Source organism: Leucopleurus acutus, assembly GCF_964270905.1.
Source record: "Leucopleurus acutus genome assembly, chromosome: 18".
Lineage (NCBI taxonomy): Eukaryota > Metazoa > Chordata > Mammalia > Artiodactyla > Delphinidae > Leucopleurus > Leucopleurus acutus.
This window is the reverse complement of record NC_139160.1, coordinates 8493105-8508063: the sequence shown is the minus strand read 5'-3', so window position 1 is coordinate 8508063 and position 14959 is coordinate 8493105. Positions and strand designations below refer to the sequence as shown.

Genomic DNA, 14959 nt, shown 5'->3' with positions numbered 1-14959 from the left:
TACTTAAAGTTCTGATGCCTGGAAATGTTAATATCGCCAACTCAATGCTATCGATCTCAAAAAGTAAAAAACCAGCTATATTTTACTGACAGAACGATATGCAGCCAATGGGTAAAAAAGAGAAAAAAAAAAGTCTACAAATAAGATTCTACTGTACACCCTACTCCAAAGGTGATATGAGTTTAAAAATGAACTTAAGTGCCTGAAACTCTATTACTTGGTTACGAAGCCCTTTATGAATTATTGAGGAAAAAGTGTAGGATTCTTTTACGTATGGGCGAGTGAATGGGTTCTCACCGTCCAGGTCAGTCACTCTAAGGAAGGCAGATGCTTCAAGCTGACAGCCCCTTAGTTCTCCTGCCCAAGACAGTACCTGCATAAACTGGAGAGAGGCCTCGAAGTCCTCCACCGGATACATCTTAATTCGAAAGAACTTCATCCCCATTATCAAGCTGATAATGCTTTGAACGACATACGGGCTCTGCTCTTTGTGCCGTAATTCTTTGAGCTCTGCCATAAATTTCTTCTTTACAGCAGGGAATCTAAGAAGAGAACGTGCGTGATTTATCAAATAATGGGTAGGAAAGTAACGGTAAAGTAGGTCCCCAGCATCTAAGAGGGACAGGGCACAGTGACGGGGACCTTCGAATCAGCTGAGGTACGATGGCTGTCATCTTGTAAAGCTTTTGATATTGAGGATATAGTAAAGAGTCCCATCTTCTCCTTTCTTCTCTTATTCTATCAGATGCTCAATGTCTCCTTCAGGCTAGGGAGAAGATCCAAGGTTATTTAGAGCCTCTCAAAATGGTTCAGCCCTTAAACTGAGCATGATGAAAAGCTCCATTTCCTCAGGCTTAGCAATTTCCCAGGTACTTACAGACCCCAAGGGCCTGAAGTATCCAACTGTGAGATGAGCAATAACATAGGAGGCCAGGTATTTCTGACGATGACAGCAAATAACGCCAAGTAATATTCCTACATCCATTTCCACAGTTTTCTGTTGTTGCTTCTTTTATAGTTTTAGGTTAATGATTATTGAAAAAAATATTTTCAGGTTGAAGGAAAATCTAGTAATGGGAAAATTCAAATCATCTCTAAAAGCTCTCTAATCATTGATGGGATTTTACAAATAAAAAGACACAGTCCCCAAGGAACTTAAGGTATTTATATTGTTTGAAAGTAAAATAATATTAATAATTAATAACATTAATTACAACAACAACATTATCATAAAAAGTTTAAAAAGAGAACAGATCCTAAGAGGATGGAAAGTAGCAGGTTGTCAAAGTGCCTAAGGGTAAAGGAACATATACAAACAAGTCATCCAAACTATTTCTGAGATGGCTGGTTTGACTATTGGTTAAAAAAAGGAAAAACAAGGAAAGCATTCTAAGACTCATTGTATTTTGTTTCCTGAAACTATCAGCCTGAGTTTCTGCAAAGGATCAATTAGAAGCAAGGCATGATCACAGAGGGTAATTACGACTATAAAAGTTAAAGGCCAATTAATAAAATCCCAGAAGTTTGGAATCGCAACTTTTGACACCTCAAAGCAGAAATTTTAGGACATATAAGGGAGGTGGTACACATACAGATATGGTGTCACCAAAAGGCAGTGCAAGAGGTGTAAGATTGGCAAGTTGGCTGTTGCGGGCTTCGTGAGAGCGGCAATTTTCTCGTTCTCGGCTGGAATGCAGGAGGTTACATGGTGTTCATTTGGTAACAATTTGTTAAAGTTGTTTGTATTTTCTAAACAACTTATGGATTTTTCTTTATGTTTGCTACATACAAAAGAAAAAGATTTTAAGAAGGCAATGGAGCAGAAAATAGGTAGTGAATGCGTTTCCATTTTATGAATGAAGAAACAGATTGGAAGGTCAAAGCGAAAAAAGTGAGACTTTGTGATCTTCTGCTGTGAATTCCAGGAATGTCCACTATTTTGTAGCTGCCTTAGACAGTCATGAGCTGTGAAATGTAGTCCCTGTCTATTTAGAACTCTATACAGTTTAACTGGAAAGGTAAGACAATGCAGCATTGACCATGAGCCATGTGAATAATAGTAATAATTTTAATAAGAGTAATAACCAGTATTATTATTTATGAGGTATGTTACCATGGGCCTGGGAATCTGCCTGGATCTCTCTGGTCCTTCAGGGAGGTTAAATGCCCCAGGCCAAATCACTTTCTCATATTTCACACTGTCCTTTATGTGAATAATACACCTGAAGAGGCTCCGGGGGCACTGGACAATGAAGGGGTTCTTTCCAGCTGGACAAAGATTTCAGAGGTGATTTATGTTAGGGTAAAGGGTGAACAGAGGTTTTAGGTAGAGACAGATGAAGGACAGGAAGCAGAAATGGCATAGCAAAGAGAAGGAAGTGACACTTTCGATCAAGATTATAAAAATTTATAAAATCTATAAAAACTAGATTTTTTAAAATTATATTTTATTTCAAATTATTTCCAAACAGGTAAAAAAAAACAAAAAAACTATGGCTTTAATTTTGAAATGTGAGACTTTAAAAGAAAAAAGTAACTTTACAGGTTAGAGTTATACTGTTTTAAAGATCACATGATACTTAGAAAGTGTGTTTTTCTTTTCTAATCCGTGACTAAAACAAGGAGAGGGAGGAAAAGGCAGGTTATTTGTACACCTCACTATTTCAGTACTCTCACGAGTTAGTGGCTAAAAGTCTATTTATTTCTCATTTAAAAATAAATATAGCTATCTTTTACTTTAAACAGTCCCACATGACATAAACATGTAATTTTAAAATAAAAATAATCCAAAAATCTATTTTCCCTTAAAATCTATTTTCCCTTCAAATAATTTTAGGGAAAAATAAATTTCTTTTCAATGACCATGCCTAGAGTGTTTAGTATTCTTTAGTAAATACAGTAACTAAATGATTACTCAGTCTTCTGCTTTAAAATGTATAGTAGATATTATTTAAGTGAGAGTATAAGAATATATATATTAAAATTATATCACATAAAGAGAGAGCAGTTTTGGAATGAATCTTACAAGCAATCATTGCTATTTAAATGAATATGTCAGATTTTAATCCAAAAAACTTACCTTAAAAAATCTAATTTTAACTTAATTGACTTTGAAAAAGTCAAGACCCTGGGTGAATATCACTTAATAGCAAAAAAAAAAAACTTTTCCCTTAATGACAGGAATTGAGCGCATTATCACTAGTAAGATTAAAAATAGTGATTCTGCTAAAATTTAAAGACCAAACTAAATATTAATATCTAAAGTCAGAATGAAGAAGATATTTTAGTGCATTACCCCTGTGATCTAGATATAAAATCTAAAATTAGAATTGTTACATTACTCAAGTTTATTTTTAAAAAAAGATAACCATCCTATACCAAATAGGCATACATCTTTTTTTTCCCCCACTGAGAACAAAGGAAGCAGTAATTTTCTAAGGCGACAATAAAGTAATGGTCCTGGTGTACTTATGAGAAGAATGTAATGTGATAATTTGTAGCGTGACACCAGTTTAAGACTGTACTATCAATAAAGGTTAACTCTATACCGACTGGTTAAGAATTTATCAATGGGATTACTATATATTACTGCAATTACTGCAAGAAGCCGCTGGTGAAAGCATTTTCTTGTGACTAAAAAGTACTAGAGCATTATCCAAACTGAGGCGTTTGTTATAGCCTCCTATTGCAGAATTGAGACTAATACTGACATGAAAATTTTAAAAAGTCCTTGTTGGCAAGAAAACACTGGCTCAGTGGATCATCAATCAGACCTAATAAGGAAATTCCTACAACCTTAGAATGTTGCTTTAATTATGACGTTGTCTCTCAATTCATTCTCAACCAACTGAAAAATCAGTGTAGCTAAGGCAAGTCATTCTATAGTAACCGATATTGTTATGTACAGTTCACAAAACTAAGAAAAACACAAGAAGTCATTTCTGGCATATTAAACTTTCCAAATGATTGTATAAGAGAGTTAGGCTGGGGTAATTACAAAGGAATATGATGAGATTTCCAGGGTTTGACAAAGCAGCCAAAATACATATGAACAACTCATTTTTCTGATCTTTTCTAGGAATGAGGTAGAGACACATGAGTTAATTTGCCAGATAACTGCAGCTTATTCCTTCAAAAAGCCAATACTTTTATTATTTAATTGCAATGGAAATCTCTCCAAAATGCATTACACTTTTTTAAGTTTTTTAAGTGTTTCATGAACTACAATTATTACAATGGGCTATAATAAACGTACAATATATATTCTTATGCAGAATGGTCCAGGTAACTCTAATGTTTGGTGCTTATGTATGCTTTGGCCAGTTTCTCTTTCCTCTCTGTTGCTGTCAGTTTTCGAGCCTGATATTTCTCAGGGCGTCAGTGTATCTAAGTCTCTTCCATCTAGTACTGATGTTTTATGTGTTAGAAGAAAACAGGTAGTCAAGATGAATAGACGAACAGGGTTAAATAAATAAGTCACCTCAAGGAGTTTTTGGGGTCTGTTTCCTGAGTTCTTGACTATGTTTTGGCTAGCTAAAGGTGCTGAGTAAGTACTTTTTAAAAATTTTGTTTTGAGATAAATTGAGCGTTTCCACACTGCTAAGTTAGGAAATTCCATCTCTTGAAGATACAAATCTTTCTGAGGGTTGCAATTTCACAAAGATCAGGGCATCACTGTTGCTCCCAGCTGGCCTCTTGGCCTGGATTCACAGTATGTCTCTGGCTCACTTTGCTTAACCTAGAAATTCAGGACCTTGCCCGACTTGCCTCAGGGTTGAATAAGATGAAGATGGGTGAATAGGGTGTGACATCACTTTTGGAAGAAGTATATGATTGCTAAGAGTCTAATACCACTTTGTTCTAGCCTGCTAAGTAGTGTTATGGGCCAGATATATTTAGCAATGAGAATTTTCTGACTTGTTTCCATGACAGAGTCTGGGACATTTTTAGCTCAGCTGAATTAAGTAAGGTCTATAGTAAAGGCACATTCTAGAATGGAATTTTCCCACTCATGGATGCTATATCGTAACCACCCACTCATGGAATATAGAAAACAAAACTTTTAAAACTGATAAACTTCTTTGGAAAATTAAGCAGGAAGAAAAGTACTTTGGTTAGTTCATTTCTTTCTCGGATGCAATAGTCTGAAACTCATGGACTCTTGGTAGGATCTGGCCCAACTGCCAAGTGAAAAAGCTAAAGGAGAAAACAAATTGGAGAAAGACTTGGTACTTGTCCTGGGGAGCTTCTTGTGAGGTTCAGAGACAGGGCACACACAGCATAAATAAACCCTAGTTTCTGGTAAGCTCACACCCTCCCCCCTCCTGAGAGTAGGGCTGGGTTGGCGCAGGAGAGGCACTCATGTTCTTATGGTGAACGATTCTGAGGTTCACTTACTTAGCTTGTGCCAACACTCCAATGACTTCTGCATACAGGTCTGCCACAATGTGCATATTGGCAGTGTTAGGACCAAGGTACCTAAATAACATACAATTAGACAAGTTAGGAATCCCCCCAGGTCATCTGAAAAGAGCAAACTTGATTTAGTTTTAAGTACCCAACTTCTTCAAATTCGAAGATGACAAATTACTTTACCCTTCTTTGTACTTAAAGTGCTTGAAAGCCAAGTTAATAACATCATGTATTAAACTGTCTATTACAGGATGAAGTGGAATCTGGAAAAAAAAAAAAAAGATGGCTCAACTTGGAAGGGAATATTAAAGATCAAATCAGTAAGAGTACTCACAATGAACTACATATGGCCTTTAACAATCAATAGCTATAATTCATATGACATAGTATTTGAAATTCATGAACAATTTAATAAACTTGACCTTAAAAACATAAGTAGATTTTAGATAAATAAATCTTATCTAAAGTAACATTAAATTAATGACCTACCTGTTTCAAAACTTCTATTAATACTAAAGAAAAAATAAAATCAATGGCGAGGTCCCGTCTTTCCATTAAATAATCTCGCTGCTGTTCATCACTGTAAAATTTAAAATATTCACATTAAATGGGCACTGAAAATATCCTCAGAGTGATGTAGTTCACCCAAAAATCTAGGACTCATCCCCAGTGGACTGCAAACCAATTTTGTTACGAAGAAACTGCAGCGGTAAATACACACTATGATCAGTCTGGTGCAGTGGACAGACACTGGATTTGAATATTTGACTTTATGTTTTAAGTATCTAACCATGTCAACTTGGGTAGCTATTTGTGAGTATATAATTTCATCTTGTGGACTTTTCTAAGGTACCTTTCAACACAGGAAACCTCTCATCTGTAAAATGGAAACAAACATGATACAGGGCTCCGGTGCTAGAGGTAGACCCTGAGAGGATCTTGTGAAAAGAGTTAAACAACGGAAAGAAATAATATGATTACCTATGGAATCAGGACTGCAGTGGGAAGAGAAAGGATCAGCATTACATTTCGTTTCTTTTCCCCTGCCCCTTTCTTCTTGACCTTTTGCCACTTGAAATTTATGAGAGGAAGAAAGAAGGTGTTGAGGGGGGTGGAAGAGAGAAAGATTAAAAAGCAGATGGAAGAAGAGGTAGGAGGGGCAAAGTGGAGTCATTTGAACTTATTCCAAAGTTAGGGAGCAGAATTAGCACCGTCAGGAGGACAGAAATGTGAGTTCTTACCCCCTTCCCTTCATTTCCTGCTTCTCTAATGTACTGAGGACTAATCTGGAATTCAGCAACTGGAGTGACTGCAAAGTCCCTTAGCACAGAATACTGGTTAAGAGTGTTGGTTTTGGGGTGGTGGTGTGACGGATTGGGCGATTGGGATTGACATGTATACACTGATGTGTATAAAACTGATGACTAATAAGAACCTGCTGTATAAAAAAATAAATTAAAAAAAAAAAGAGTGTTGGTTTTGGTGTAGAACAGTCCCGGGTGAAAATTACGCCTCTTCTACTTACCAGTAATTTTTTCATCTACAAAACGGAAATAATAATAGTAATTATAGTAAGGTTTGCTTGAGTATTAAGAGAAAACGTGTATTTAGTAGAGTCTCCCAAACATACAACTGCTCAGTACCTGCATATTAAATAAAAGCAATGAGAAAGGAGGACAGAATTTGGATGTGTCAGGCAGATATTTTCAAAATAAATCAAGACTATTTTAAACATGGAATGTTTTTCTATTCAGTCAAGAGGGAATGAGAGGAAAGCATATAAAAGATAGAAAAAAGAACTCTGGAGGAGCTCTGCAGCCTTGAGCAAGTCCAGTTAAGCCTGGTAGGTGACAGAGCAGGTCAAGGAGGGAAGCTGCAGCTTTAACTTTCAAGGGGAAATGTATGGACCGGGCAGGAACTCAATTCATTCAGGATCATTTACAAACAGTCCCTGCCAGGAGAAAGAGCAATGGACCAAACCATCCATCTGGAGCCCTTCAAGACCCACTAGAACTAGAAAGTGCTGCTGCCAGAGGAAGGGAGGAGAGGAAAACATATGGAGCTGCATTAAAAAGAGGGCGTCCACAAGTCTGACCCAGAAATTACATCATGGAGAAGAGAAACAGGAAGTCTGAAGACCACAGGGAGAGAAAACTCTCAGAGACGGCCAGCAGCAGCAGAGAGAAGAGGGCTATAGTAAGGGGTCTCCAAAAGGGGCCAGAGGAACTTGAAAAAGTAGCAAAAACATCTTGGTAGAAACAAAATTGTAAACTCCTGACTCTGTTTTATTTAATAAGCCAATTTATGCTTTCAAATAAAAGGAAGACATACATCTTTCCAATAATGAATCCAACTTTATTGCTGGTTTGAGGTCTAACTGCCAGGAGGAGCCAGAGGCATCTGACAAATTTATCTGGCAGTCAAAACGTTGATACTATACTAATCTTAGAAATCATAACCCAACAAACAGAACTACCATACGACCCAGCAATCCCACTACTGGGCATATACCCTGAGAAAACCATAATTCAAAAAGCGTCACGTACCAAAATGTGCATTGCAGCTCCATTTACAATAGCCAGGACATGGAAGCAACCTAAATGTCCATCATCAGATGAATGGATAAAGAAGATGTGGCACATATATACAATGGAATATTACTCAGCCATAAAAAGAAACGAAATTGAGGGGCTTCCCTGGTGGCACAGGGGTTGAGAGTCCGCCTGCCAATGCAGGGGACACAGGTTCGTGACCCGGTCCGGGAAGAACCCACATGCCGCGGAGCGGCTGGGCCGGTGAGCCATGGCCGCAGAGCCTGCGCGTCCGGAGCCTGTGCTCCGCAACGGGAGAGGCCACAACAGTGAGAGGCCCGTGTATTGCAAAAAAAAAAAAAAAAAAAAAAAAGAAACAAAATTGAGTTATTTGTAGTAAGGTGGATGAGTCTGTCATACAGAGTGAAGTAAGTCAGAAAGACAAATATCATATGCTAACACATATATATGGAATCTAAGAAAAAAAAATGTCATGAAGAACCTAGGGGTAAGATAGGAATAAAGACACAGACCTACTAGAGAATGGACTTGAGGATATGGGGAGGGGGAAGGATAAGCTGTGACAAAGTGAGAAAGTGGCATGGACATATATACACTACCAAACGTAAAATAGATAGCTAGTGGGAAGCAGCCGCATAGCACAGGGAGATCAGCTCGGTGCTTTGTGACCACCTAGAGGGGTGGGATAGGGAGGGTGGGAGGGAGGGAGATGCAAGAGGGAAGAGATATGAGAACATATGTATATGTATAACTGATTCACTTTGTTATACAGCAGAAACTAACACACCACTGTAAAGCAATTATACTCCAATAAAGATGTTAAAAAAAAAAAGAAATCATAACCCAAATACACATCCATCACATTTGACTGTTTTCAGCTGCTTATGCTTCTTCCTTAAGTTCCTCTTTTCTTGTTTCTATTAAGAGAGACCCCCATTATTAGCTACATCATGTTCTAGAGACCCTCATTCTTTCGGCTTTGTCCCAAACACACAATCTCTCTCTCTTATTTTAAACTTTCAAGTGCTAACTAAAATGCAATTGAGTTGAATTTCACTGTCCCGATTCTCTGATCTCGGCAATTACTCTGATCTCCTGGAAATAATCAGTAATACAACCTAAAAAGCTATTCTTTTCAATCCATAAAGAAATCAATTCATGAACAATCTAGTTTTAGTAACTAAATTCTGACCAAACAGGACAAAACTAAAACTCACTTAATTCAACTCACTAAAACTGCCCCACTCTCCACCCCTAGAAAGTTTTAGTATCTATTCATAAGTTAACATGAAATAGGAGGAAATACTAAAATGATGCCATTAATTTATTAATCATACAGGCTGAACCATTTTCAGACACACGATTGAAATTTTACCTTTAAATTTGATACATTAAAAATATTTGATACATTAAATATTTGATAAATTTGATACATTAAAAATATTTGATAAATTTGATACATATTGATATTTGATAAATATTTGATATTTGATAAATATTTGATAAATTTGATACATTAAAAATATTTATGAGAGATTGCTAACTGGTGTGGGGTTTCTTTTCGGGGCGATAAAAATATATATTATGCCTAAAGAAAAATTAGGCAGTGATGATGGCTGCACAACCTTGTGAATATACTAAAAACACTGAGTTACACACTTTAAAAGGACGCAGTTTATGGTATGTGAATTATATCTCCATTTTAAAAAGTTCTTCTTCAACTAAAATAATTATTCAATATGCAAAAGTTATTAATCTCTCCCCCAAACAAAATGATAAGTAAATGAATCTTGAATAAACTCAAGCATATTACAAAATGAAATTACAAGTTCAGATGAAATGTAATTTGGTAAAATAACAGGTCTTCAATTTCAAGAGAAGTTTACATATTTTTAAATACTAGGAGTGTCAAAAAAATGAGAGGGATAAATCACTCACAAGTAGTATTTAATATCTGATTTTCTGAGTGATTAATTTCACTTATATTGTCTTTAAAAGCATTAAAAAATGTACAACCCATGTGGAGAAATCTAAGTGCTTTGAAAAATCTCATTTTTTTTAAAGAAAGGTAAATGTATTAAACTTTCTTATATTTGCTACCTTGCTATAATAGGTTGATTTCAAACATATGAAGTTATACATATTTACCTAAAATTCTGGGGGACATACATTCATTGGACAGAACGAGAATCTTAAGTTTTATGGCTGAAGAACTCATGTAGCAGCGAGTTCCACTTTTCAAATCCAATCAACAAAATTCTCAGTTAGAAGGGAAGTTAGAGATGGGGTGATCTGACTTCCCCCTTTGCTCACGAAAAGGCTGGGAGCTGGGAAGCTGCTGGGGAGCTGGCCAAAGTCACACGGTTAATTAGTGGCAGCTCCATGACTACCTCTAAGGTCCAACCCAGCGTCCTTTGCACTACAGTACCCTGGGCACTCAAGGTTACAATCGCAGACCCAAATATCCAGGCAATGTCCTGCAGGGCCTGCTGCAGGCTTTCTGCCTTCAGGCGCAGACTGCAGGAGAGAGGGCCCAGGAGAGAAGCAGGCAAGAGGGTTACCTAGGGTCCTTGACACCCTGCCCCCACCACTGTCAAAATGAGGCCGTGTAAGAATTTTCAACCTCTGACAGCTGGCAGTGACAAATACTCCAAATGTGCCACCTGCTAGACAAGGTGGTGTTCATGTGTAAAGAGGCAGGAAGATCTAGAGGCCACCCAACTCCCACTTTGATTTGTTTCAAGAAAGAAAAGAAAAGAAAGAAAGAAAAAGGAAAGAAAGAAAGAGAAAGGAAGGAAAGAAAGAAAGAAAAGAAAGAAAGAAAAAGAAGGAAAGAAAAAGAAAGTAAAAGAAAGAAAGAAAGGAAAGAAAAGAGAAAGAAAGAAAAAGAAAGAAAGAGGGCTTCCCTGGTGGCGCAGTGGTTGAGAGTCCACCTGCCGATGAAGGAGACACGGGTTCGTGCCCCGGTTCGGAAAGATCCCACATGCCGCGGAGCGGCTGGGCCCGTGAGCCATGGCTGCTGAGCCTGCGCGTCCGGAGCCTGTGCTCCGCAACAGGAGAGGCCACAACAGTGAGAGGCCCCTGTACCACAAAAAAAAAAAAAAAAAAAAAAAGAGAAAGACAGAAAAAACTATAATCCTCATAATCCTTACATAAGAGAAGTGTACCTTTTGGATTTATTGCTGGTTCTTGGTCTGTATTCATGTGATTCATCCTCAATGCCATTTTGCCTTTTATACCAGTCAAATAATGTACGTAGAATGGAAGGCAGGCAGTACTCAGAAAGGGAGCTCATTGAACTGATGACCTACAGAGAAAAGCAGGCAATTAAAAAGCTTTGGTGGTACTGCCAATTACTGAGAAACTTTTTATTTCACAAATAACTCCAAACCATAGTCACTACAAAATTTTCTTATTTATCACAGTCCTATCCTTAATAATCTTTAGTAGTACATTCCCAAGAACCCGTTTCTTACTGTTGACAGATGTTCCTAATATAATAACTTTGTGGTTTAAGAAAGATAATCACTTTGACTCCCTTTCATTCTAGAAATCAGATGTTAATTGTATACAGGTTATTCATGGACTGCAAAGAAATTATTTTCCCACAGCCCCTAAGAAGTACAGTGACTGGTACTACTTAGGTCCTCAAAAATGCTTGTTATATAAATAAATACATTAATTAATATGATTACCTTAATAGCTTAGGTGAAATAAGCAATTCTATCCCCCAAACAAATAACCTAAGTGGTAATGCAATGTATGGTTTTCTGCCAATAATCATTCATAAACTAATCTGAGTTGTGCCCCAAATTAGACTTAATGAATCAGTAGCAGTAATTTACTCTGTATTACATCAAAGGCAAACATCTCCCCTCTTTAAACAACAAACATACCTTTGATAGATGAGTTATTCTACTTTCCCTATTTTGGAAAGATTCCTGATCTTTTATATTAAGTATCACTCCTCAACTGAACTTCAGTCCATATCTCATATTATAATACATGCAAAAATAAACTCAGAATGGGTCATAGACCTAAGTATAACACCTAAAACTATAAAACTTCTGAAGAAAACATAGGGGAAAATCCTTGTGACTTTGGGGTAGGTGAGGATTTCTTAGGGATCAAACCAAAAGCAAATTCCATGAGAATTCGACATACTGAAAATCATCAAAACTAAAAGTTTAAGCTTTTAGAAGGATGCTGTTAAGTGACGAAAGGACCAGCCACAGACTGGGAGAAAATATTTGCAGAACACCTCTCTGATACAGGTCTTATAACCAGAATGTGTCAAAGTACAATGAGATAGCTTTTAATTACTTAATTAACAAACAGTACAGGTAAATCATAACACCCAGCACTGATGAGACAGGAATTTACCTCAAGTACATAATTAGAGATGAGCAAGAATGTTCAGGACAGCATTACTTATTATAGCAAAAAAATGGAAACAAATGTCCTGCTCTAGGTAAATGCCTGAATCCGATGTGGAATTTGATGTAGATTATCTATGAAACCGTTAAAAATCTCATTTCAAAGATATCTAATGCTATGAAAATGTTCATGCTATGTTAAGTGAAAGAAGAGTGAAAAATCATTTAATTGGTATGATCCCAATTTGATAGAGACCCATATAAGTACGCATATATAGAAAATAAGACCAGAAGAAAATATACCAACATATTGAGGGTACATATTGCAATCAGGAGAGATCTCAGGAGAGAGATCGCCAGGGACAGGGTGAGTGGGAGTTTAAAAAAAATGAAGGTAGGATTTTACCTGGGCCTTTTTAAAAGAAAGGGTAGAAATCTGAAATGAGAGTCAAGAAAGAAACTAAGCAAGGAGCCTAAGCAGGAAATCCTACCGTCATGAAGTTGCAAAATAACTGTTTGTTGATAATGATTATGTGATTAATGAAGGTTTTGAAGGAACTGAAAGTGTAGGAACTTTGGTTCACCAGAGTGGAGGGAAATAATGTTGAAAATTTTAAGTTGGAAATAAATCATTAAAGGTACTTTTAATGCCGGTCTAAACAATTTCAGTTTTCTTCTCTAGAAAATGAGAAGCCCCTAAAGATTTCTGAGTAGGATACTCAGCCCATGAAAATGGTGTTTGGGGAGGTTTAATCTAGCAGTGACGTGTAGGCTGGACCGAAGTGGTTTGCAAACAGAGGCAGTTAAGAGAATACACAACACATGCTTGAATCTAATGAGGTTATTACTGCAACGGTTCCAGGAGCGCAGGGCTCAGAGCCTGAGCTGGGGAGGTGGCAGAAGAAACGGAAAACGTTAGTTAACTTGAAATATTTCTGTAGTTAAGCAGGCTAGGCTTAACTTCCTTTTACAAAAGCAGGAAACTAGAGCAATGAAAGCGCAAGTGCTTCATGTCAACAGGACTTTCCACTGTCACCTTTAAAACAAGCCCTAAGATTGAGTAAAGCAATGATTGCTTTCTTTCTCAGATTCTATTTCTTGATAGCTTATTTCATGCTCTCTTATAATTATGGTTATAGGTACATAATACAAAATTGTGCATTATCTTTAGTTATGGGTTAAGTTAAAAAAAAATAAACAGGCTATTGCATTTAGCCTGCCTGGTGAACCTAGTCACCGTTATAGGGTTCTGTAATTTTAAAATATCTAATTATTTTTTTTTTTAAAAAACGAGCCCTCCCCTCCAGGCTGTAACATCCACAGGCACAACAAATTTTCCTGCTCTTCCTTTGGATGTAACAGCAGCAAATTTTTGGAGGAAAGATGACTATGGTGTGCCAAGGGGGTAATTTCCTAGTTCTCTCTAAAGTTACCCCAGGTAATTTCCTACCTCTCTAAAGTTATCCAGAAAGGATATTTCTTCAAGTTGTCATCATCTAAGATATTTTGAATTGGGAAACAAAGAGGGTTCCTCCCACATGGGAAACGGGATCAGAATTCAGAGTCCCTGACCAAGGGTTAATTCTGTCTTAATTACTGAATAGATAGTAAAATCCCAAAGCCACTACAATTATATTTCAGTAATTTAGAAATACTTGTGCAAGTCTGGATGAGACTTAAGGAGACATGATGACTAAATGTACTGTGGCATCCTCGATGGTATCGGTATCCTGGAACAGAAGACACATATCAGGGAAAAACAAATGAAACACAAAGGAAGTATAGAATTTAGTTCATAATAATGTACTGATATGGGTTTCTTAGTTATGACAAATGTACCCTGGTAATGTAAGATGTTAATAAGAAAAACTGGGTACAGGGTATATGACAACTGTCTGTACTATCTTTGCAACTTTTCTGTAAATCCAAAACTATTCTAAAATAAAATGTTTATTTAAAAAACATTACAGAATATTGAGTAGAGTTCCCAATATTCTATAATAACCTAAATGGGAAAAGAATTTGAAAAACATTCGGATAGATACATGCATATGTATAACTGAATTACTTTGCTCTACACCTGAAACTAATACAACATTGTTAATCAACTATACTCCAATATAAAATAAAAATTAAAAAAAATTTCTGTGTGACATTTACAAGTTCCTTTATTTACTTCAGACCCATAAAGGTGATATAAACCTGTGTTTGACTCCTATAAACCTCTCTGGGTAGAGCATTCTCTAACAGCATTCAGCTACTTCACTTAGGTGTAACCCACATTCTCCATAGAGAACGTCAAGAGTGTTCTTCAAATCTCAGCTGTAATAATTTTTTTCTACCCATTAAAAAGTCATCCCGAAGCCATTCTTGGTATTGTATCTATTGGGCATGCTTTCCATGGCAAATACACTGAGACCATCTTAGAAGAGATGAAAGGTCAGCAGGGGGTGGATGTGCATGTTTTTTCCATCTCTCTGTTAACTGCCCTTTTGAGTTCAGACTTTCAGGAAGGAAGGGTGGAATTTGCAAAGACCTGGCCCTCAAAGCTCAGGAAGGGAGGAAGGTCTAGCTGGCTTCTTGGTTACTCAGTTCCTTCATTTATGGGAAGCAGAGCCA

The 14959-nt window shown here is 36.9% G+C and overlaps 1 protein-coding gene across 2 annotated transcripts in view; it reads right to left on the bottom strand.

Annotated features, from left to right (window-relative positions):
- FRY (FRY microtubule binding protein) overlaps positions 1-14959 on the bottom strand; it is a gene marked incomplete at its 5' end in the record, with an annotated part of 329047 nt that overhangs the window by 155564 nt on the left and 158524 nt on the right. For both annotated transcript variants that reach the window (XM_082859749.1, XM_082859750.1), the window contains 5 exons: positions 374-542; positions 5398-5478; positions 5596-5675; positions 5902-5992; positions 11132-11271. In XM_082859749.1, coding sequence (XP_082715875.1) covers positions 374-542; positions 5398-5478; positions 5596-5675; positions 5902-5992; positions 11132-11271 — 561 coding nt within the window. The remainder of the gene's footprint in view (positions 1-373; positions 543-5397; positions 5479-5595; positions 5676-5901; positions 5993-11131; positions 11272-14959) is intronic.